This window comes from Doryrhamphus excisus, chromosome 1 (genome assembly GCF_030265055.1).
Source record: "Doryrhamphus excisus isolate RoL2022-K1 chromosome 1, RoL_Dexc_1.0, whole genome shotgun sequence".
Taxonomy (NCBI): domain Eukaryota; kingdom Metazoa; phylum Chordata; class Actinopteri; order Syngnathiformes; family Syngnathidae; genus Doryrhamphus; species Doryrhamphus excisus.
In genome coordinates this window covers 4576688-4601231 of record NC_080466.1, presented here as the reverse complement: position 1 = coordinate 4601231, position 24544 = coordinate 4576688, and the positions used below count along the sequence as shown (strand labels likewise).

The 24544-nt window shown below is 39.8% G+C and overlaps 2 protein-coding genes across 2 annotated transcripts; one reads left to right on the top strand and one right to left on the bottom strand.

Annotated features, from left to right (window-relative positions):
* Nucleotides 1–248: 248 nt before the first annotated feature.
* On the top strand, nt 249–19958 carry xpnpep1 (X-prolyl aminopeptidase (aminopeptidase P) 1, soluble). The gene is made up of 20 exons (XM_058083487.1): nt 249–388; nt 3088–3212; nt 3429–3492; nt 3747–3851; nt 4596–4688; nt 6297–6440; nt 6607–6702; nt 9201–9282; nt 9566–9776; nt 12714–12803; nt 12906–12956; nt 13224–13282; nt 14687–14764; nt 14858–14929; nt 15003–15063; nt 15175–15244; nt 16577–16750; nt 17868–17944; nt 18015–18113; nt 19693–19958. Exons 2-20 carry the CDS (start codon nt 3096–3098, stop codon nt 19810–19812), a joined length of 1863 nt encoding a protein of 620 aa, XP_057939470.1. The 5' UTR covers nt 249–388; nt 3088–3095; the 3' UTR covers nt 19813–19958.
* Nucleotides 18017–24544, bottom strand: si:dkey-246e1.3 (uncharacterized). The gene is made up of 3 exons (XM_058083501.1): nt 24211–24544; nt 23863–23959; nt 18017–22410 (listed from the first exon to the last, which is right to left on the bottom strand). The coding sequence occupies exons 1-3, from the start codon at nt 24371–24373 to the stop codon at nt 22095–22097; spliced, it is 576 nt and encodes a 191-aa protein (XP_057939484.1). The 5' UTR covers nt 24374–24544; the 3' UTR covers nt 18017–22094.

Here is a 24544-nt window from a genome sequence, read left to right as displayed (position 1 = left end):
TGTGAAATGCATATGGCTCTGACAGTGTCTCTAAAATGGACACCTCATTGTAGTTTTTATATGGCTTTTACGATATTGAGCATGTTTGTGTCCGTGCGTGTACACGCTTATGCTTAATTATTGCATTAATAACAACTTAGACGTAGCTAAATAGCGAGTTATTATGTTAACATCTTCTTAAAAGATGGTCTATGAATGAACAATACAAAAAGAGGCGAGTCTGCATCCCTCCGTCTCTACTGGAAGAAACGGGAGTCACGTGACAGTGACGTCACCAGCGAAATGGCTGCCTCCTGTCAGTAAACTAACACAAGGTCCAAACCCTTAAGAAAACGCTTGTTTTTTTTAATTCGTCGAAAGAATCACATCGACAAGGAGAATCAACCGGGTGTGTATTCATTTATTTACCGACTACTTGGTGGTTATTTCAACTTAAACCGGAGCAGAAGTTCGATGTGTGGCACAAAGCGAATCATATGGCAGATGCGGAGTGTTTGGGGGATGAACGAGGCGTTTGCTCATCCCACGTCTGCTCGGTGAACTCACACTATTGTTCGTTATGAAAGACCACACCGACCCAATTGTACTTTCAGCGCATTAAATCTTAGAAGCAGTCCAAAAAATCCTCAAAGGGGTTATCCTGTTCGCTATACCACACCCAGGACCATTGTATTTGTGGCCTTTTGTAAACAGTTATATTTAAAACTCATGCATTTTTAAGGCTAGCAATTTCACGTTAAGAATGTGAATATCATCTCCTAAAAACAGATTTCCAACAACACAAGAGTGATTCATCGGATTCCTATTTGTAAACATCAATCGCATGCGAAGTGGTTAGCCAATAGGAACGCTCATCGATGACAAATTCTACAACCTGATTGGTCGACATATGACCGGGGTTTCCGCATGTAACTGCCCTTCATATTGTTGACCCAGCAGTAGGTGGATGCATCGTGAATCTGAATTAGCTTAAATCTTGCATGTTGCTGCTGTAAATCAAACAAGAGAGGCACAATGGGAGCTTTTTCTGCCCGTGACAGGAAAGGGTTGATCTTTTTACAACGGTTTGGTCAATATTGATACCAACGTTGGGAATCGATGTTATCGGTATTTGGATAGATCCGCCCACCACTAATGGGCGATACAGCAGAGTTTGCTAACAAACAATCCGATACTGTCCGTATTACGTGAAGTTTTTCAGGAGCTTTGACTGAAACACAGATAAGAAACATATATTTGAACAATTTAAATACAACATGTAACCTCCATCCATCTATTTTGCTGGCAACTCCAACCTATCCCAGCTTTCTTTGGGCTATAGAGGCAGGATACAATAACAACAAAGTAATACAATTGTTCTCCTTATTCGTTTGCAACTGCAAAATAAATAGTAGTGCAAAAATAACGAAATAATTACTTTGTAAACACTAATAACGATATATACCTGTACATACTGCTATACCATCGATGTAACGGAATAACAAAAACAGATATTTGTGAAGAATAATACTGATAATACTCATAAAATGATACTGATACTACCCTTGGTACTATCAATATTCATTCATTTTCTACCGCTTTTCCTCACAAGGGTCGTGAAGGGTGCTGGAGCCTATCCCAGCTGTTTTCGGGCGTGAGGCGGGGTACACCCTGGACTGGTCGCCAGCCAATCACAGGGCACATGTAGACAAACAACCATTCACACTCACATTCATACCTATGGACAATTTGGAGTGGCCAGAACATGCAAACTCCACACAGAGATGGCCGAGGGTGGAATTGAATCCTGGTCTCCTAGCTGTGAGGTCTGCGCGCTAACCACTCGACCGCCGTGCCGCCCTACTATAAATATTTTGATTAATTTGTCCACCTAGAATCTCTGATACAATTCAAGCTCAGCAATGTTGCATTAACTTTTTGAGTAATACTAATGCTGTTCATTTTTGAGTGACATTGTTTGTGTTGATTTAACAGCATTTGCATTATTGTTGAGTGTTTGGTTTTTTTCAGTGATTTGGACTTAAACTGAACATTCATATGTGAAATAATATTGATAGTACTGTGCAAAGAGGACTGCATTTATGCAATTATCTTTAAGAGAATACAATCAGAACCTACAAACATAATAAACAGAAGAGGGCTATATCTATAGTTTGAGGTTTTAAAAAGCACTTCATGTGGCCTCCGCTCTAGTGTGTATGCTATTACCGTTTGTACTGCTATTTACAGTGTTATATGTCACTAGTCCTTCTTCCCTATTAAAATCAACAAGCATACATTATAACGATAAATAATAAATGCATCATTCATTCATTCATTCATTTTCTACTGCTTTTCCTCACGAGGGTCGCGGGGGTGCTGGAGCCTATCCCAGTTTTCGGGCATGAGGCGGTGTACACCCTGGGACTGGTCGGCAGCCAATCACAGAGCACATATAGACAAACAACCATTCACACTCACATTTATACCTATGGACAATTTGGAGTCGCTAATTAACCTAGCATGTTTTTAGAATGTGGGAGAAAATCGGAGTACCCGGAGAAAACCCACGCATGCACGGGGAGAACATGCAAACTCCACACAGAGATGGCCGAGGGTGGAATAGAACCCTGGCCCTCCTAGCTGTGAGGTCTGCGCACTAACCACTCGGACGCCGTGCCGCCGATAAGTGCATCATTCAATTAAAAAATGATCTATAAATACTTATCATACCTGTAATGTTCAATTTCAACAGGAATATTTGTGCGCAGAGACCGAATTTACCACTTGTTGCTGTCGGAAAAGCACTTAACGTGTCACTTGATTTATGAAACATCAGTAAAAGCATTTTTCCCCCGGCATTGCCAAGTCAGCACATCACAGAGGGTAAAGATCCAGGTGTGACCTCTGAGCTCCACGTTCATAGACAAGTCATTTACACTGAGTCACTCCCTTTTCCAGTCATCTGAAGTCGCTGGAGCCATCCAAATGTCTGGTAAATTCAGTGCTGGTGTGGACTTTACAAACATCCAGAGCTACGGTGTATTATGTGACTGCTAAATGAAGACAGCGTCTTGGCATTAATATTGTTGTGTTTTTTCCATACAGACAGAAACATGTCACCAAAGATCACAGGAGAGCTGCTCAGGCAGCTCCGACAGGTGATGAAGAACTGTAAATACTTCTCAGAGCCTCTCCAGGCATACATTGTCCCCTCCGGTGATGCCCATCAGGTAAGTCATTTGTACCGCCTTTCAACCACAAGCTCACAAATACGACTACTTGTGTGATTCTGCTGTCCTATGTCTGACCTTCACAATTAATTGTTGTTAACCCGCCGCCCCTAACCCCCCCCCCCCCCACTCACCATGTGCAAGTCACGATGTGATGTGATAGGACTTCTTGGTGTTTACTGAAGCTGATCTATCCCATTTTTTCCATTCTTTAAGAGTGAATATATTGCACCTTGTGACTGCAGACGGGAGTTTATTTGTGGATTCAATGGCTCAGCAGGTACTTTTTCTTCATGTGGGCTTGATTTTTGAAGGCTTAGGGGGTCTATACTCACCTTGCAATTCACCATGCTGGCTTATGGATGATTGATTGGAATTAAAATTTCCCAAGAAATAAGAGTAATTCAATTAATCATCCTATGTTTTGGGTGTATTTTTCTTAAAACACGTTAATCCGATCTGATTGTATCTTGCATATCCCAACAATGGTGGCAGGTTTTGTGGACATGTCTCTGTGTGTGTTTTGATGCATAGGTACAGCCATTGTGACAGAGCAGTATGCTGCAATGTGGACTGATGGTCGTTACTTCCTTCAAGCCGGCCAGCAAATGGACAACAATTGGACACTTATGAAAATGGGTAACTCACTCACAATGCAGTTTGCTAAATGCAACAACATAATTATTGGACATTGGATAGCATTACTGCCCCTAGTTCTCTGTCGGTGTGTCAAACTAATGTAAAAATATAACCTATATAGCGGTTAATTAGTTAGCCTTCAATGTATTCATTCTCAACTTAAAGTGTTTTAAACAGAGTGGGAAAGAAGGACAAAGTAAGAACCAAAAATATATCACTTTGTTCTCATTGGGAGTGACCAGGATGGATAGGATCAGGAACGAGTACATGAGAGGGACATTACATGTTAGAGGCCTTGGAGATAAAGTCAGAGAGGCCAGACTGAGATGTTTAGGACAAGTCCAGAGGAGAGATAGTGAATATATTGGTAGAAGGATGCTGTGTTTAGAGCTGCCAGGTAGGAGGCGCAGAGGAAGACCAAAGAGGAGGTTTATGGATGTAGTGAAGGAGGACATGAGGGTAGTTGGGGTAAGAGAGACAGATGTAGAAGACAGGATTGAAAATATTTTCAGCTATATTTTGCGCCTGTACTTGGAGTGTCAAGCTGACAAAAATACAGTGAAAGTTTTTAACCAGAGTCAGTTACAGTTAATATGAGGCAGTGGCGGGGTGTACATATTGTAACTGGGCCATCAGTGGGGAATTGACCAGCCAGAATTTGATTTCACAATTCCTCAAATCGGCCCGATAATTATCGTGCACCCCTATTTTGTACCCAGATGTACTTATTTTATTTTTATACAGGGTTGAAGGAAACACCCTCTCAGGAAGACTGGCTGATCAGTGTCCTGCCAGAGAACTCCAAAGTGGGAGTCGACCCATGGATCATTGCTGCAGGTATTTTGAGGTTTCAATTCACATTTTAAAATTCCATGCTGGAAAAATGAAATAGTAATGCTCATTGTTTCAGTGTATTGCAACTATAATACGGTAGTAGAAGGGTATCTTGCAAATTTGTTTTAGATCCTCGCTATTCTCAAGGGGATTACTACCTACCAAGAACCCCTGAAAATGACAAACTGCAAATGATGGATGCAAAATGCACATTTTAAATTCAAAGTAAAAGTAAATAACTCAATTAGTGCTGTCAAAGTAAACGCGTTAATGACGTGTTAACGGAAGTTTCCTTTAATGGTGACAAATTTTTTGATGCGCGATTAACATGCACTCCTCCTGTTTTACCCTCGACCCCAACCGTAGTTTGAGCACGTTAACTCTGCAGCCACAAACTGGAACAAATATTGATGGGAAATGGAGAAAAAAGTATTTAGATCGGTAAAGTTAGCTTCAAAGCCCTGGCAGTTGGCTCTTGTAGCAAGACCAAAGTTCAGTCATCAAATCTTACCTTTATGCTTTCCCACATAGTATCAGCATTTGGGAACAAGTACGAGGTGAAAAAAGGGGTAAAATACATCCAACTACATCCATACAGCCCTCTTTGCATCGGAGAACGGTGCGTTCAAAAAAGTAGGACAAATTGCATTAAACATTCAAAAACTGTGGAAATAGTTAAGAGTATTATAATAATCCTTTCTGAATAATCCTTTTCCTAAATAGGCTTTTTACTAACAAATATAGAATTTAAAACCAGTATCATGAATAAACAAATCTTATTTTGAGCTAACACAAATGAACAAAAACATGTTAGTGTGAGAGGTCTCATTTGCTCACATTTTGTATTTGCTGAAAATTTGTGGGCGAGTTTAAGAGCTAATATGCTAATACTGAAGGAAAATAGCAATAGAAAAATATGCTTGCTGGCTGTATTTTTTTAAATAATGGCCCAAAGTTCCCAAATTGATATCTCTTTACACAAAATTTGATGTAATTATTGTTGTACTTTCACATCGAATCGTTTACCACAAAGGGATTTCCTTTACTTATTATAAATAAAAATTATTATTTTCATCTGTGATTAAATGTGATTAACTGTGAGTTAACTACGGATACATGAGATTAATCGCGATCAAATATTTTAATCGATTGACAGCCCTAATGTCAATATGTTGGACATGAATGTTCATTCATTCATTTTCTACCGCTTTTCCTCACGAGGGTCGCGGGGGTGCTGGAGCCTATCCCAGCTGTCTTCGGGCGTAAGGCGGGGTACACCCTAGACTGGTCGCCAGCCAATCACAGGGCACATATAGACAAACAACCATTCACACTCACATTCATACCTATGGACAATTTGGAGTCGCCAATTAACCTAGCATGTTTTTGGAATGTGGGAGGAAACCGGAGTACCCGGAGAAAACCCACGCATGCACGGGGAGAACATGCAAACTCCACACAGAGATGCCCGAGGGTGGGATTGAACCCTGGTCTCCTAGCTGTGAGGTCTGCGCGCTAACCCCTGACCGCCGTGCCACCCGGACATGAATGTCAAATTGTAAAACTTTTCTCACTGGTTTTCACATAAACCCTGCATGTGTTTCATGTCAGACCAGTGGAAGACCATGTCCAAGGCGCTGACAAGTGCAGGACACTCTCTGGTAGCGGTGCAGGATAACCTCATCGATGTGGTGTGGACTGACCGCCCTCAAAGACCCTTCACACAGCTCCGCACTTTGGGATTGGACTACACTGGTCAGTAAAGGTGTCATTTCTTTTGTTTGTAAATTGTCAAAACAATGAACCTTGACTCTTATCTTTTCAAGTATATCTTTTTTTTTTTTCATTTTCATCAACCTTTCTTTGGATCACGTTTTCCCAAAATCAAGACTATGAGGTTTTGACAGTATCTTTCATTTAGGTGTGTCATGGCAAGATAAGATCACAGCACTGCGAGCCAAGATGACTGAGAGGAAAATCACCTGGTTTGTCGCTACAGCGCTGGACGAGATAGCATGTACGTCAACGACAGTAATGGGGACAGTTTACATTGAGCATAAAGGAAATATGTGTAGAACAGGGGTGCTCATTAAGTCGATTGCGATCTACCGGCCGATCGCGGAGGTGGTACTGGTCGATCGCTGGTCGATCGCGGCGTGACATTAAAAAAATATCATCCCAGCATCAATGCCGTCACTTGATTGATATACAGGGCAGCCATTCAGATGACAACTGAATGTTGCCCTTCGGGCGACCAATCAAATCAAACAACGTCTCTAAGTGCAGCAGAACTTACAATGTCAGCCTATCATCCATCCCCGTTACTTGATTGACATACAGGACAACCAGTCAGATGACACCTGAATTTTGACCTTTAGGTCACCGCTCATGCGTAAACAGCGATGCAAAGTGCTAAGCTAGTCGGCGAATTGCGTCAGATTTTAAGCCCTCGCTAAAGTTTATGGTCACTAAAATGAGTGAAGGAGCTGGACCAAGTAAAAAGGCAAAAACATATCACTTCCATACGGAATGGGAGGTGGACTTTTTTTTCCACAATGTCTTTTTCGAAGTGCGTTTGCCTCATATGCCATTCTACCATCGCAGTACCAAAGAAGGGAAATGTGGAGTAATGTGGAGGTAATTACAAAAAATGTTAATAGTTAATTATGTGTGTTTTGCAATATTGGCTCATTTGGTTATGTAAGGTACATCAACATACATTGTACGTACAAATAATCCTCAATACATTTGAAAATAAATAGATGTTTTGCATTTTTGTAGTGGGTAGATCATTTTGACTCGGTCATTTTAAAAGTAGCTCGCATGCTGAAAAAGTGTGAGCACCCCTGGTGTAGAATTTGAAATTGACACGATTGCAGCTATTGTGGTGCAAGTCTTCAAAATGTTTTCCACTGCAAAAATAAAATATATTCACAAATATGTACATGCACATTAGTCATACTGTAAGTACAACTTAATCTTTATAATTTTTTCCTCTTAAATCACTAGAGGAGATGCAAGAGCAGAACATATTTGGCGTGCTGGGGACGCCTGGTACAACATTTCACATGTAGAACACATTTTTCTGTCACCATCCTCAAACCTTATCAACTGTACTGTAATTGAAAGACAGTCTTTGAAGTAACATACCTGTCATACGGCATGGTGGTTCACCACAATAACAGATCTTACAGATTTGGGTTTGAATCTCCGCCTTGGCATCTCCCTGTGTGGAGTTTGCATATTTGCATATCTCCGTGTGTGCGTTTTCTTTGGATACTCCCGATTTCTTCCCACATTCCAAAAAAATATTACTTAATTACTTTGAATAGATTTCAATATTATATAATAATTGGGACGGATATTTAACTTTTGCTGCTTTCACATTTTCTATCAGGGGCTGCACGGTGTGAGAGTGGTTACACAGCAGGCCAGCTAAGAGACCTGAGTTCAATTCCAGTTTGTGTGGAGTTTGCATGTTCTCCCCGTGCATGCGTGGGTTTTCTCCGGGTACTCCGGTTTCCTCCCACATTCCAAAAACATGCTAGGTTAATTAGCGACTCCAAATTGTCCATAGGTATGAATGAGAGTGTGAATGGTTGTTTGTCTATATGTGCCCTGTGATTGGCTGGCGACCAGTCCAGGGTGTACCCCGCCCTCTCGCCCAAAGACAGCTGGGATAGGCTCTAGCACCCAACACGACCCTCGTGAGGATATGCGGTAGAAAATGAATGAATGAACGAATAACTGGAAATATGGCTGCGCGGCAATCGAGTGGTTAGCGTGCAGGCCTCACAGGTAGGAGACCCGAGTTCAATTCCCCCCTCGGGCATCTCTGTGTGGAGTTTGCATGTTCTCCCCGTGCATGCGTGGGTTTTCTCCGGGTACTCCGGTTTCCTCCCACATTCCAAAAACATGCTAGGCTAATTAGTGACTCCAAATTGTCCATAGGTATGAATGTGAGTGTGAATGGTTGTTTGTCTATATGCGTCCTGTGATTGGCTGGCGACCAGTCCAGGGTGTACCCTGCCTCTCACTTGAAGTCAGCTGGTATAGGCTGCAGCATACTCCCCCCCCCCCCCCCCCCCCCCCCGGAAAATTTCAAAGTACACAACTATACAACTACGTGATCAACCCTGTCTGCTTTATCACAAATCCTTAAGGCAGTTTCACGTATACGCAAGTCAGCTGAGATACCTGATCACGATCCAAGGACCCTGGGATGCACAGATGTCCCACACTACTTGTCTGTTTGAGCACCTTGTTGACCATGCCTGAAGAGCTCTTGGTTCTGATTGTTTGTTTGGTTGTAGAGGTTCTGTTAATTACAGCCATTCTGATTGTCATCAGCCTGCATTTGGACATTCACTTTCAAGGAGAATTGCTGCAGAGCCTCAGTTGGTGTACATCTGTTGCACATATTACTTATTATTTAAGATGCATGTTGAATATGTTTAATGAAACCCTGCAGCGTTCGCTGTGATTTTAATAGTTCACATTTTCTTTCATGTTCAGGGCTTTTCAACCTCCGTGGTGCAGATATCGAGTACAACCCTGTTTTCTTTGTGTATACCATTGTGGGGCTCAACACAATAAGGTAAAGACATACACAACATAGTTTTAGTATTGTTGACACAGTCCAAACAAATTCATAATGATACAATAATTGGTTTTTATGCTGAATTTAGTACTTGAAATTTCAATATCGGGCCAATTACTTTTAAGTCAGTGGTATACATTTTATGTATGATATTTCTTCTTTTTCCCCTATTTTATATATGATTATTTTGCCTGATAATCATACAAATATCATACAAAATTCCTAGATTTCCTTTAGTTATTTCTGTATTCATTATCTTTCTACTTGTTTCTCTCTGCAGGCTTTTTGTGGACCAAAAGCGCCTTACCGATGTGTCGCTGAGAGAGCATCTCCAGCTCGACACTCCCAGCAAGCCCGAACTCCGCATCCAAACGTTCCCGTATGAATCGGTGTACACCGAGCTGCAGGCCATTTGCGCCACCCTCAGCCCCAAGGACAAAGTGTGGATCTGTGACAAAGCCAGTTGCGCTCTCACGCAGGTCATCCCCAAGGTGAGAGAGCACTTGTATGTGCATAAATAAAGACAGTTACCGTAAGTGTCTGCTGTAGCTGCAGATTATTGTCCATTAAGATTATGTTTGGTATAAACAAAAAACTTGATATGGCAGCTATTAATAAGCTGATTTTGTTTGCTTGTCGTGTTGTTTCAGATTGCGATCGTTGGCATTGAATGAGCTTTTGTGTGTGTGAGAGTAATCACATTCCAAGACATCTCAGTTTCAGGAAAATTCACGTCTTCTGTGATCTTTTCTGCTATTTTTTCCCCTAAAAAATCACGTTAATATTCAGTAGATTCTCGATACCTTCATTTGACATTTTACTGGTACACATTTCTTCTTTTATGTAAGCTATTTTTCACAACACCCTTATTTTGGTACCACTATTAGACAAGTTGTGTGCTGCTTGTAATTTGAAGGCTTGAAGTGTGTTGTGTTTTGAAAATGAGATAATGAGATAGCAAGCTGGGTGTCTTTTACAGCCGTGGCTGTTGTCCTTATTTCACACACAACTTGCACAACAAGGTGTCGAAACAACTCATACGACCTGAGTGGCACAGAAACTGCCGCACTAGCATGCTCCACTGAACTAAGATAACACAGCTATCTTACATCATTGCTGTACATAAGTAAGTCAGACATAGCTGATGGTTCAGGTTGACATGTGTTGTTGAGGACGGGGCTTCTTAGTGTTTGTGGAGACATGCTGCTATGTACACTATTAATCAAAAGTTTTAGAACACCCCAAATATTTCCAGTTCATTCATTCATTCATTTTATACCGCTTATCCTCACGAGGGTCGCGTGGGTGCTGGAGCCTATCCCAGCTGTCTTTGAACGAGAGGCGGGGTACACCCTGGACTGGTCGCTAACCAATCACAGGGCACATATAGACAAACAACCATTCACACTCACATTCATACCTATGGACAATTTGGAGTCGCCAATTAACCTAGCATGTTTTTGGAATGTGGGAGGAAACCGGAGTACCCGGAGAAAACCCACGCATGTACAGGGAGAAGATGCAAACTCCACACAGAGATGCCCGAGGGGGGAATCGAACTTGGGTCTCTTACCTGTGAGGCCTGCATGCTAACCACTCGATCGCCACGCAGCTATATTTCCAGTTATTCATTCATTTTCTACCACTTATCCTCACGCGGGGATGCTGGAGCCTATCCCAACTGTCTTCGGGCGAGAGGCGGGGTACACCCTGGACTGGTCGCCAGCCAATCACAGGGCACATATAGACAAACAACCATTCACACTCACATTTTGGAGTCGCTAATTAACCTAGCATGTTTTTGGAATGTGGGAGGAAACCGGAGTACCCGGAGAAAACCCACGCATGCACGGGGAGAACATGCAAACTCCACACAGAGATGCCCGAGGGGGGAATCGAACTCAGGTCTTCTACCTGTGAGGCCTGCACGCTAACCACTTGTCACCGTGTAGCCATATTTCCAGTTATAGTTTATTGAAATTTAAGTTGTTCAAGGCCAACAAATAGCTTAAAATGATACAAAGGTTAAATGCCAGAGGTTAAACAAAAGTAAGGTTATGCAAAATGGAAAAATATGGGTCAACAATTTAAAGCTAATTTAAAGGTTTATGAAGCCTTAGCAGTTGGTGCAACTAATTCCTAGAGGTGCTCCAAGGTCTGGGGTACTTCCTACCTCCTCTGTATCTGTAAAAACAGAGTTCGGAACACACTGTGGTACCATAGTCATGTACATTAGTTATACTAGAGAAAATAATTTGTTTCTACAAAAATGGCTACACTTAAAAATGTTGGTTTTTGTTTCGAAGAAATTGTATTGTGTTAAAATGTTTGAGCGGTTGTGTATCAACTGCTGGGAAAACATTGCCCACACAAATCTTCCTTCTCCTCCCATTGATAGAATTTCATTCATGTAATCAATTTCCGCGAATTTCTACGTTGAACAGTAAATTCTATTTTTATCGGCCAATTCCGCGATTGTAATGGCAATTCTGTGAACACGGAAATTATTGTGCGCTATTTATTTTTGACCTGTCCCGTTTGGCAGCATAGTCATGCAGTAGTACTGTAAATGAACTGTGTTTATTTTAACAGGTGGGTCTGGTATTTACTTTCTGTTAGGATGTATTGCACTTTCATTTTTAAAAACACTGAACAATACATGCTTTGTAAGTGGATAGACAAAAAGGAAAGCATTAAAATAGCAACATATCACATTAACATTAACATTCACTGGGATTGGAATCACGTCCACGTCCACTTTAGTGGGTTCAGGAATAAACAGAAATCTAATTGCGGAATCTGGAATAAACGGATAATCTTATGTCCGTATTCACACTGACTTCATTTAACTTATATGGAGCTGCCTTTAGCAAGAAACTATTCTTTATTACAATATTGATCCCCTTGTTTACAATCATATTTTTGTATTGCTTATCCTTATTTGATCTTATTCTAGGACAACGTTAAAAAGACATAGCATTTCAGTATGTGGAATCAAACTATGGAATGGATTGAGTAAGGACCTCAAACAATGCACAACGATGAGCCAATTCAAGAAACAATACAAGCAGTTGATGTTTGCTAAATACAAGGATGAAGAGTCTTGAACCAGTCATGATGTGCTATATATATCACTATATTGACACTTACTATGGTACACATTATGTCATTGGATGGTCATATAATATGCATTATAAAAAAAAAAACAAAAAAAAAACTTGAACTATATTAGGAAAGCAGGAAGTGAACAAATGTAACAGTTACTGATTGTAAAAGTACCAGATGGAGGGGTAGGATTTAATAAGCTTTGCTTCTTCCTACTCCTTTTGGACATGTGGAACTGTGAACTGATTATGTGATGCATTCAATTGTAATCTGATGCATGTTCAAATGAAATTAAACCATTACCATTCTTTTTTGTATTATAGCCTCAGAGGTCTCCCATCCCCTACACACCCCTCTGCCTCGCCAAGGCGGTGAAGAACGCAACAGAGATTCAAGGCATGAAAACTGCTCATGTACGAAGTCCAATACACTCCTAAGTTTTCACAGTCACTCTTCATCAGCAACATAAGTGACTTTATTCATGTTTTCTAAACGTTCTGTCTTCTTTCTTGCAGATCAAGGATGCAGTTGCTCTTTGTGAACTCTTTGCTTGGTTGGAAAAAGAGGTAGGAGTGTTATGTTGAAGAAAATATACAATATAGGCAGCAGTGAAGGAGGAACCATGCATATGATGCTAATTGAAGACTGTAAATTATAAATGTGAATATGTGTAAATGGTACTTAATCAATATGTGCCCTTTTTTTTGTTTTTTCCCCATTCCTTGCAATTGTTAGCTTTGGAACATTATAAGAGTTAAGATGCCTAACGGTTAGGAATACACTTTGTGCAGGGTTAACCTGTGTTTCTTAAGTTCTGTAATAATGGTTTATAGATTCCAAAGGGCACGGTGACTGAAATCTCTGCTGCTGACAAGGCTGAGGAACTACGCAGGTGATGTCTATCCTTTTCAAAGAAATACATTTTTATCATTTGGTTGACAAGCTCATCCTGTTAGACTTCATTTCACGTTTTCACGAGGGCTTTCTCAAGAATAAAAAAAAAAGTAATATCTCCCGGAGTAATATTGCCCTCTACTGGATGTGTAAAAACAACAAGCCGAAAACAGTGGCTGCATTTATCACTATAAGGCGTTATCAAAATCTTAAGACCCGTTGGAGTGCGACCAAAAAAATGTGGAACCTGTAATTAAAAAATAAATCAATCAACTTATAAAGGCTATAAAACTATAAAAGCCAAAATTTGCCCAAAGTTCTTATTTTCACACGATCATGCCCTCCCGATGGCTAAAGCTACATTTTTTGAAAGATCCTGAGCATTACAGAACAAAAAAAAATTCAAGTGGTAGACCAAAAAAAATTACACCTGAACTGAGCCGGAGGATCTGATTGGCTGTCCGTCAAGACACAGGGCGGTCCTCGACCCAAATGAGGGCCGACTGCAGCGCAATAAATCCCATTGAGATCCAACTGTGCAGAAGGTCACTTCTAGCTAATTTTCAACTGGTATTCAGATTTTTATCAGGTCATTGTTACAAGTAACTCAAGGAGGTCTTTGCTCCATTCCCATTATATTCTACTGTAAGTTTTCCCCCCAACCTAATTTTCAAAAAAAGTACATCTTTGTTATGTTTGTTTTTCATATTGTGCCTTAAAACAACAACTTTTGTTTAATATTACAACTCTATGCTCGTAAAATTACATTATATTTATGCATAATATTGATTAGTAGGCCATGTCAATGTTTTTTGTCATTATAATATGACATTTCTCTGTTAATATTTTGGTAAGGATAAAAAAAAATTCATACGTCAATATGTTATTTTTCAACTATGTCAACATTTTTTTTGTAATTATGACTCTATTGCAATAATATTTTTACTTGATTCGTTCAACAAAACATAACCTAATAACCTAATTTCTGTAACTTAATTGTCTAAATTTACATGAATAGTTGTTTGGTTCTTACAACTTATTTTTTTTATTAATATACTATTACTTTATATACTTCATACTATTCAATTATGCTATTTTTTTCTCATTATATTACATTATTAAAGATAAAACTTTTTTCTTTTAATACTTTTTACTTTATTTTTGTAAAATTACTGCTGATTTTAAAATTTGTGCTTTTTTTGTTTGTTTTTTTTTATTTGCTGTGGGGCAGTAAAAAAAAAAACCAGCCATGAGCATTAGTTTGGACTTCCTTGATTTAAGTAATATGTTATGGTTTAAAAAAATGTTTAACATTGTCACAAGTAGCTTTGTAATATTTTAAATATGCAACACCCTTTTCGCATGCACCAGCGCAGTTAAGCTCTGTTTTTTACCTTTGCAGCCAACAGAAAAATTTTGTGGGCCTCAGTTTTCCCACGATCTCCAGTGTTGGTCCCAATGCAGCAATCATACATTACAGGTCAGAAAACAGGTTATTGCTTGTACATAATTTGGCTTGTTCTACAGTATCATTCAAATGGCCTGTTTGCTTGCTTTGTTGTTGTTGTTGTAGGCCTTTGCCTGAGACCAACAGAACACTCACCGTCAATGAAGTCTACCTGATCGACTCCGGAGCTCAGTACATGTAAACAAAATATTCACACGCGAATATTTGACTTTGTTTGTGCTTTGCTTGACACGTTCTGGTCTTTTGGCAGTGACGGCACCACAGACGTCACTCGGACCGTGCACTTTGGGACTCCGTCTGCGTATGAAAAGGTGCATTATTGTTTAGTTTAGAGGGCGTCTATCAGACAAGCCGTTATAACAATTGATATTAAAAATACATTTATTAAGTCATTAATCCAATTTCTGATGTTTATCTTCAAGGAATGCTTTACTTATGTACTAAAGGGACACATTGCTGTCAGTGCTGCAATATTCCCCAATGGAACCAAAGGTAAGAATTGGAGACTTTTATTTCAATCTTCTTGTATCACTACAATTAGGCTTGTCACAATAATCGATAATTGTGCTGTTAATTATTAACCGATATTCTAAAAATTTGACTTAAAAAAAAAAACTGATGCAGCACGGTGGTCTAGGGGTTAGCGCGCAGACCTCACAGCTAGGAGACCAGGGTTCAATCCCACCCTCGGGCATCTCTGTGTGGAGTTTGCATGTTCTCCCCGTGCATGCGTGGGTTTTCTCCGGGTACTCCGGTTTCCTCCCACATTCCAAAAACATGCTAGGTTAATTGGCCACTCCAAATTGTCCATAGGTATGAATGTGAGTGTGAATGGTTGTTTGTCTATATGTGCCCTGTGATTGGCTGGCGACCAGTCCAGGGTGTACCCCGCCTTACACCCGAAGACAGCTGGGATAGGCTCCAGTACCCCCCGCGACCCTCGTGAGGAAAAGCGGTAGAAAATGAATGAATGAAAAAAAACTGATAATTGAGATTATCATTCAAAGATCATTGTGTCAAGTCATTATTATGTCACGTCACATTTGGGCCACTCGATGGTACTCATGGTGTCAAAAGAACTACACACACACAGCAACAAAATAGACAATACACTACCAACGTATAAAGCAGATTATTAACCAACTACTATATGAGCTCTAACCATGTTTTTCCCAGCACAAAACCTGTACAACAAAGCACTCTGGGAAACAGGAAGTACTCCCACAATGCTAATGATCTATAAAAAAACCTTCAATACAATCTTCACACAAACACAGCTATGTAGTGTATAGTTAAACTATCGTAGGGGATCATATTTGAGCCAATCACCCTGTGCTTAAATACAATCCTATATCACCGCTTCTTGTGCATTACATCGCACGACACTGCGAAGTCACACTATTTTACGCTGTTTTGTTTAATATTTACTCCGCGTATCAAAAGCCTCAGTAGTCGTTGACTGCCAGGAGGAAGGCTGCATTGCACAGCCACACTGGGACTTTGGCATTCCGCTTCCAAATTATCGCCTTTGCAGTTAAAAAAAGAGCACAAAGAGGCTTAATAGCTGAGAAGATGCTCACTCTTTTCTGTGTTCATTTCATATAGAGCCAATAATACATAGTAGACGCATGCGGAGTTAACCCTCTTGGCATCCAGCCATTGTAGCACAGACAGATGGTGGAGACACGCATACATCCAGGACTCAGAATTACCGATCTGGTTTCACTGCACTAAGCTGAAAATGACATTTAGGACAGACCTGCATCATGAACACGAAAAACTGTGTTGAAAATCGTAATTGCCCGACTTTGATTCACTTTCCAGGCCACCTGCTGGACTCGTTTGCACGGGCTGCCCTATGGGAGACGGGTCTGGACTACCTTCACGGTACAGGTCACGGTGTTGGCTGTTTCCTCAATGTCCACGAGGGGCCCTGTGGCATCAGCTACAAGACTTTTGCTGATGAACCTCTGGAGGCCGGCATGATCGTCAGTGATGGTACGGAATCGAACGATTGAAATTAAACTTTTTTTTTTTTTAATTGATTACTGTCAGTCTCAGGGATGTGATATTACAGTAAACCTCGGATATATCGGAAATTCGCTCACAACGGACAGATAAAAAAGAACCGATTTTTCTGTAATGCATTTCCAATAAAAATTCATTGCATATATCAGATTTTTTATAACGGATTTCGCCTATTTCGGACAAAATCTCCAGTCCCGTTCCAATGCATTTCCATTAAATTTCCCTGGCATATATCGGATGGCCGCATCGTTATGCTAATCTTGTTGATGTCACTGGCTATTGTCTTTCTCCTGGCTCCAGATTTAGGACAAATATAAAAGTGAGTGACGTCAATAATACTAGCACAGCAGTGAATGAGATCTTAACCTCACTATTGGAAATAACGTAGGCCTGACGGGCGTAACAGGGCCTAGCTTAATTAACAATTTGTTATGCTCAGAGTCCAATAAAGTTAAATTCTCATTACCTTACGTCTCTTTTCATTGCCCAGTCCAGGTACATTGGAAACATAGTCAAGGAAGTGCCTTTTTATAACGGATAAAATCCGATTTACGCATATACCGGATATAAATCCGATATATGCGTAAAACGGACATTTTCCGGTATACGCATATAACGGATTTCGCTTATATCGAACAAAACCAGTGGGAACAATTGAATCCGATATATCCGAGGTTTACTGTATAAGGCACTGTGTCGATTCTGAGTCATCCAGGTCACGGCGGTGATTCGCACAAGTCTTGAATGGAGGCTGAAAGAAGCCATCTGTCAAATTAGACATAATTTTTGTCTAATACTCTAAAATAGAGGTGAACGTTTCCGTCATCACATGCGGTCATCTAACAACAACATCCGAACACCTCGTTCTGCTAGATGCAGTTTCCAAGTGGTGTTCAAACCTTTATGAATGATTTCTTTGCCAGAGTAATCACACTAAAGAAGGATTTTCAATAATATCACATATACCGTCAGATGGCAGAGGTAGATGAGGGTCAAATAAAGGTCAAATCCATAGCATAGCTTTTATCATAATTGTCAATGAGTTACATTCTGTACTTTTACCTCTTGTTTCTTGTTTTATGTTTAGAACCAGGGTACTATGAAGATGGAGCTTTTGGTATCCGTGTGGAAAACGTGGTTCTTGTCGTACCAACAAAACCCAAAGTAAGACAGTCAACTGAAGTACATAAAGAATGAGTAAATGTAAATGTATTTTTTTTTTATGTCCATGCAGTACAATTACAGAAACAGAGGCAGCTTGACATTTGAGCCCTTGACTCTGGTTCCCATCCAAGTCAAGATGATAAACACGGAGCTGCTCACTCAGAAGGAGGTAAAGCTTTTAATTGCTCATGGTTTCAAATTCCACAGAAGACTATTTTGTTCTAGACGAGCCTTTTTTGTCCCTCAAATGTACGAGTTATTTAGTAGAGACGCACGATATTGACTTTACCAATATCCAATGTCCAGCACTCTGACATCAACCTATGCTGATATAAGCAGCAGGTCTTCCCTCAAACTCATCACATCTTGAACAAACACTTTATGCTTATTTTTCTGTGATGCCATTTCATGAATAAAAACACATTATGCAAAACAAGATGAATACAGCCATGTAAGTTATCGGCAAAATGACATATTTATTTGAATATTTTGCCTCAACTGAAGTAAACTGTCAAAAGAAACATGTTCTAGTATCAACAACCACAACAGGTTAGTGTTCTGAATATATTTACTAATAATCTCACCATTTATACATTTATGTAACATAATATTTAATTTCATTTAGCACAGCTAGGAGACCAGGGTTCAATTCCACCCTCGGCCATCTCTGTGTGGAGTTTGCATGTTCTCCCTGTGCATGCGTGGGTTTTCTCCGGGTACTCCGGTTTCCTCCCACATTCCAAAAACATGCTAGGTTAATTGGATACTCCAAATTGTCCATAGGTATGAATGTGAGTGTGAATGGTTGTTTGTCTATATGTGCCCTGTGATTGGCTGGCCACCAGTCCAGGGTGTACCCTGCCTCTTGGCCCAAGACAGCTGGGATAGGCTCCAGCATCCCCCGCGACCCTCGTGAGGAAAAGCGGTAGAAAATGAATGAATGGATGAATGTCATTTTTTGCAATAATCCCCCAAGAATTGCACTGATTATAAAAACATGTATATTTCTTCGAAAATATCAATTTTGTCTTTTTGTTTTAATTTTATCATTAAGAAATGACAATGGATATTCCTATGTTCAGGGTTGTCTTATATTTAGTTGTCTCTTGCCACTTTGTGGTTCAAACATCACACCCTCACTCCCTCACTCTATTGCTCTTTTCAAAAATTAATAAATGATTGCTGTTTTGGCGTTTGACTTCAGCCTAGGAGTAAAAAAAAGTCATATGTAGTATTCTGGTCACTAGTAATGTTACATTGTTGAGACTTTACCTTACATTACATTATCTGAACACTGCATTAGAGTCAGACCAAAAAAAAAGTTCTCCCATTCTGTGTGGAAGTGGTACACGTTTGCCTTCTTTGTCCTTAAGTTTAGAATAAATAAATTGGAGCCTAACTAGCTATCTCAGTGACATTCTATGCTTAAAGCAGCGGCCATTTCTTATATCCCTGTGATTCCGTCGCCTGTGCATAAGAGTTGCGCAATGTGGTGTAAACAAAGACTAATAGGAGTGTAAATGGTGACTATAGTGGTGTAATTTCATATTTACAGGGCTCTAATAATGGTTAAAAAAAGAAAAAAAGATTTAGAAAGTGATGAAAATATTCAATTCATTAATATTTTATCCTACTCCACGTAAATTAATGTATAGTGGTCTGGAACCACATAACCATGATAAATGAGGGATAACTGTACTGTATTTTAATAAATCATAAACACTTTGACAATATCTCGTTTGCCGCAGTGGGACTGGGTGAATGAGTACCACAGGGTGTGCCGCGAGGTGGTCGGAGCGGAGCTGCAGCGTCAGGGCAGGAAGGAGGCATTGGACTGGCTCATCAGAGAGACCCAACCCATCATTTGAGGGACCGGTTTGGCCAAGAGTACTGTACCAAACGGTGCTGTGCCAGTCATTGTTTGTAATGTTATGTGTCTCATTGTCCTCTGTGACTCTTCTTTTGTAACATGCATTGTATCAAGAGTTTTATTAAACATCATGGAAAAATCAAATCATCTTTCTTTGTTATCTATGAAGTCAACTCTATCTAAAAGTTTGTTTAACCGTCCTCTTGTGTTTGGGTCGGCACCGACCCGTTTTACATTTTAATGCATAAAAAGAATCACATAACATTTGTTTATTGCGTCAAGGCTTTTTGACTTTGTCAGAAAACTATTTCAACAAAATAATTAATAATAATAATTTTTAATAATAATAATTTTTACTACATTTTAAAATGGTCTGGTTGAAATTATGACCACCGGTTATAATAATATGACTATAAAGCAATATTTTGATCCACAACTGAAATAAGTGTACAATTAGCCAACACAATAACAACCAGCTAATCTTCTCATCATGTAAGCTTCAGGGGTTTCTCATTTTGACCGCTTTTCTAGTACACCAGCAGAAAAACAATGTCCAGACATGTGATGTGAATTCACTCATTTGATTGGCTGATTTCACATTTACAATTTGGATCATGGAAAGAATGGCAGGAAGTACAGTGGAACCAAGATCTGGACCTGTTCTGCTTTTTCATTTCACTTTATACTAAAGTTCTGTTGCTGAAAACAATCACTTTTTTCTACTCTTTCTTGATATTAATATACACGGGTCAAAATTCACCCGAACACCACAGATGTTTCTTTAGTGATTAATACTAAAATGAGAAAATAAATAAAAGAGATATGTTCTATAGCCCTCAGTAATAGCCAGGTAACAAAAGAACCTTCAATTTATTAACATGATTCTTTTGAAGGGGCGACACGGTGGTCAAGTGGTTAGCGCGCAGACCTCACAGCTAGGAGACCAGGGTTCAATTCCACCCTCGGCCATCTCTGTGTGGAGTTTGCATGTTCTCCGGTTTCCTCCCACATTCCAAAACATGCTAGGTTAATTGGCGACTCCAAATTGTCCATAGGTATGAATGTGAGTGTGAATGGTTGTTTGTCTATATGTGCCATGTGATTGGCTGGCGACCAGTCCAGGGTGTACCCCGCGTCTCGCCCGAAGACAGCTGGGATAGGCTCCAGCACCCCCATGACCCTTGTGAGGAAAAGCGGTAGAAAATGAATGAATGAATGAATGAATATCATTTTTTGCAAAAATCCCCCAAGCATTTCACTGATTATAAAAACATGTATATTTCTTAGAAAATGTCAATTTTGTCTTTTTGTTTTTATTTTATCATTAAGAAATGACAATGGATATTCCTATGTTCAGGGTTGTCTTATACTTAGTTGTTTCTTGCCACTTTGCGGTTCAAACATGTACCCCGCCTCTCGCCCGAAGACAGCTGGGATAGGCTCCAGCACCCCCCGCGACCCTTGTGAGGAAAAGCGGTAGAAAATGAATGAATGAATGATTCTTTTGAGGTTAATTTTACCATTTTTGGATATTGAAATCGAGAGGTATAGTGACAAAAAAAAGGCCCAATATAGTATAAAAACCAACATTTTCATGGATGAGGAAGCCTGAGAAGGTAACCATGAGACATGAGAAGCAAATTTGATGGTAACTTATTGTTTTTAGTGTATTTTATAGCTGATTTAATACATGGGTCCAAGCCAAGGTTAGCCAAGGAAGGTTAACTAAGGCACTATGATTTCTACTGTTAAACCCGGAATCTTGCAGAAATTCCACGGGGACGGACCGCTCAATTGTGGCCGGATCATCACAAACACTAGTCCACCTCTCGCCCGAAGACAGCTGGGATAAGGTCCAGCTTACTCGTGACTAAATTACATACACACTAAATTAGAAACACACAAGTATTACCACGCAAAACCTGCTACACATCGAATACTCAATATCGTAGCTGACATCCAAATACTGAATCATCAAACATGCTGACCCAAAGACTTGGACAACATCCCAAAATTGCAGTTCTACAGTTCCCATGATGCATCTTTTGTAAGATCAACACGTTTCAAAGTTCCGTCTGCAAGGTTTATGGACTTGCATTAAATCCGTCATCTTTCCAGCTGTGCCGTGATTACTATGATGACATCATTACGGCTTGCATTGCAAAGTCTTTCCAGAGCCACAAAAATAACCGTTTTCGCTAGCGATCATGTGTCATCACTTATGGGATGGACTATAGCAACATCCCAGAATCTGTCCACATCGCCATCCTCCATCACATTCTAAAGTTGCATGTAAAAAATGGGAGGGTCCAGGATGATGCCGCTGCGGGGGTCCTCAGCGTACTCCTCAATGGATGGTGGCATTGAAATCCCAGCTCGCCTGGTTGGGTCTTCTTCATCCTCCTTGGCTCCCACAGGAAGTGGGTTGCTGTAGATGTAATAGATCCTGGAGTTGTCTTTAGCCGCCTCTGTTCTCCTGAAGAAGGCCAGCGGGTTGATGAAACTGGTTGACCTCCTCACCGCTCTGACCGCTACCGGGTCCATTGGCTCATCCCGGGTCACTGCGCTCTCATAAATATGAGCCCTCTTTGACTGCCTGATGAATAAGAGGCCGTCGACAATGATCTGTTATACAAATGTGCACGGAAATCCCAGCAGCTGTGACATCAATGAAATGAACTGATATTGTGGCCAAATGTGGCCCGCAGGACACTAGTTTGAGGCCCCCGCCTTGATATGAAAGTTTAATGTTAGTGCGGCCCGTGCAAGTTTGATATGGATGCTGTATGGTATCATGTACCCAGAAAAAATTATTACGTTTGATTAATGTTCATGTTAAAGGTTAAATAACTGTTAATAGTTATCCTCCCTATCCGTGTGGAAGTGGTAAGTTTTCGGCTATTTAAGTTTACAGGAAATAACTTGGAGGCTACCGTTTAGGTCGCTAGCTCTCTAGTTTGCGAGTTAGCATGTGTCTCAAGACCCTGCAGTTGCGCAATATGTTGTAAATAAAAAGAGTATAAATGTGACTATAGTCATGTTTTGTCATGTCTACAGGGCTCTAATAATGCTTTGTTCATTTTAATCTGAAAAAAATAATTTGTCTACACACCAATTATATGTGGTTTCTTAATTTTTAATTATTTGCCGTTTTATTATTATATTTATTTATTACTGATTGATTGATTTTCTTTATTCTTGATCTTATTTTGTGTAGAAAAATAAAAATTAAGATATTTGAGAACAGTGGAATGTTTTATCAGAGCTTTTCTTGTAGAAAATCGGAACCAAAGCAAAGTTTATTCATTTTTTCATTCATTCATAATTCATTTTTTTTTTCATATCAAATAACAATTTGATATTTCACAGTCTGATTGGCTTCTCTCTGCCCTAATTCCGGGTTACTGCTTTTCTCCGAATGAGAAATCTCTTGCCACCCCTATTACATATCGCAATTTGAACCCATCTTCTGAATGCCTTATTTGTGTTTTAGTTCAATTAGGAATTTTATGCTTGAAAATGCTTAAAGAAAATGTTTAAAGTACGCCAAAATGTTGTACTATTGCTTTAATATGTATAGTATATTAAAGCAATATATATTCAAGCACAAAACGGATTTATCAATTTATGAATTTTTGAAAAACCGTGACAAATTCAAAGCAGAATATGGAAAGGGATGACTATGTGATAAAAAAATGTCATAAAATGATGTAATTTTGGTTCATATTGAAAATGCTATACATACGTATGTAACTACTGGACTTCTACTGTACATATATTAAGCAGTACCGAATGTAAAAAAATTATGTCACACTTTTGAATATTTACCTGCCTCACATTTATGTAATTTTTCTTCACATTTCAGTCAGAAATTAAATGGTGAAACTAAATTCTAAATGTAAACACTAAATCTAAATATGCAATTTGACTTTTGAGTATGCTTGTATGCTCTCCATGTTGATGCAGTTTTCATTTTATTTTTGTGTCCCCCATTTTTTGTGTCATTTTTGGCCCAAATGTTGTCCCAAAGCTTATGTCCGAGCATCACCTGGTGCGGTTGTAGCAGACATTGATGCAGTAGATGGCGGTGATGATGAGAATACAAAAGGCCACGGTGACGATGACAATGTTGAATACTTTGAATTCTGGGTAGGAGAAAAAACAGGGATGATATAAAGTTTTTACCGGCTGGGTTGGGTACGGATTTTAGAAGCCAAAGTCACTTTTCTAATGTATCTTAAGACCTAAAATTAAGTTCTAAGTTCTAAGTTCTACTTCTATGAACACAAAGTAATATATGAATGCATATTATGCACATGTTTCCATGTAGTTATTTTCAGTTATTCTATTGTAACGCAGTATAAAGGTCTACATGACATAAAAGAGAACAACAGACCAAATACAGCCGTTTCCAGCGCGTCATTGTGCAGATCCAAAGTGGCATTGAGATGGAGGCTATGAACTTTCATCATTCTGTGTTGTTCCTCTTGTCGTCCACTCATGGTGCTGCCTCCGCATCTACAAGCATGGAGCAAACCTTTGCTTGGAGCCGCTGGCATCAGATTCAATAGAAGCTAGGGCCATGTGACTCAAACAGCTTGGCTCCGTTGCCGTGGAGACGCTCTGTCTTTTGTCACCCCTCATTTCAACTCTCTCTCTCTCTCTCTGCTCCCCTCGTGTTTACTGCTCATTATTCTCTTCATGTTGTGGACTTTTTTTTTTTTATATAA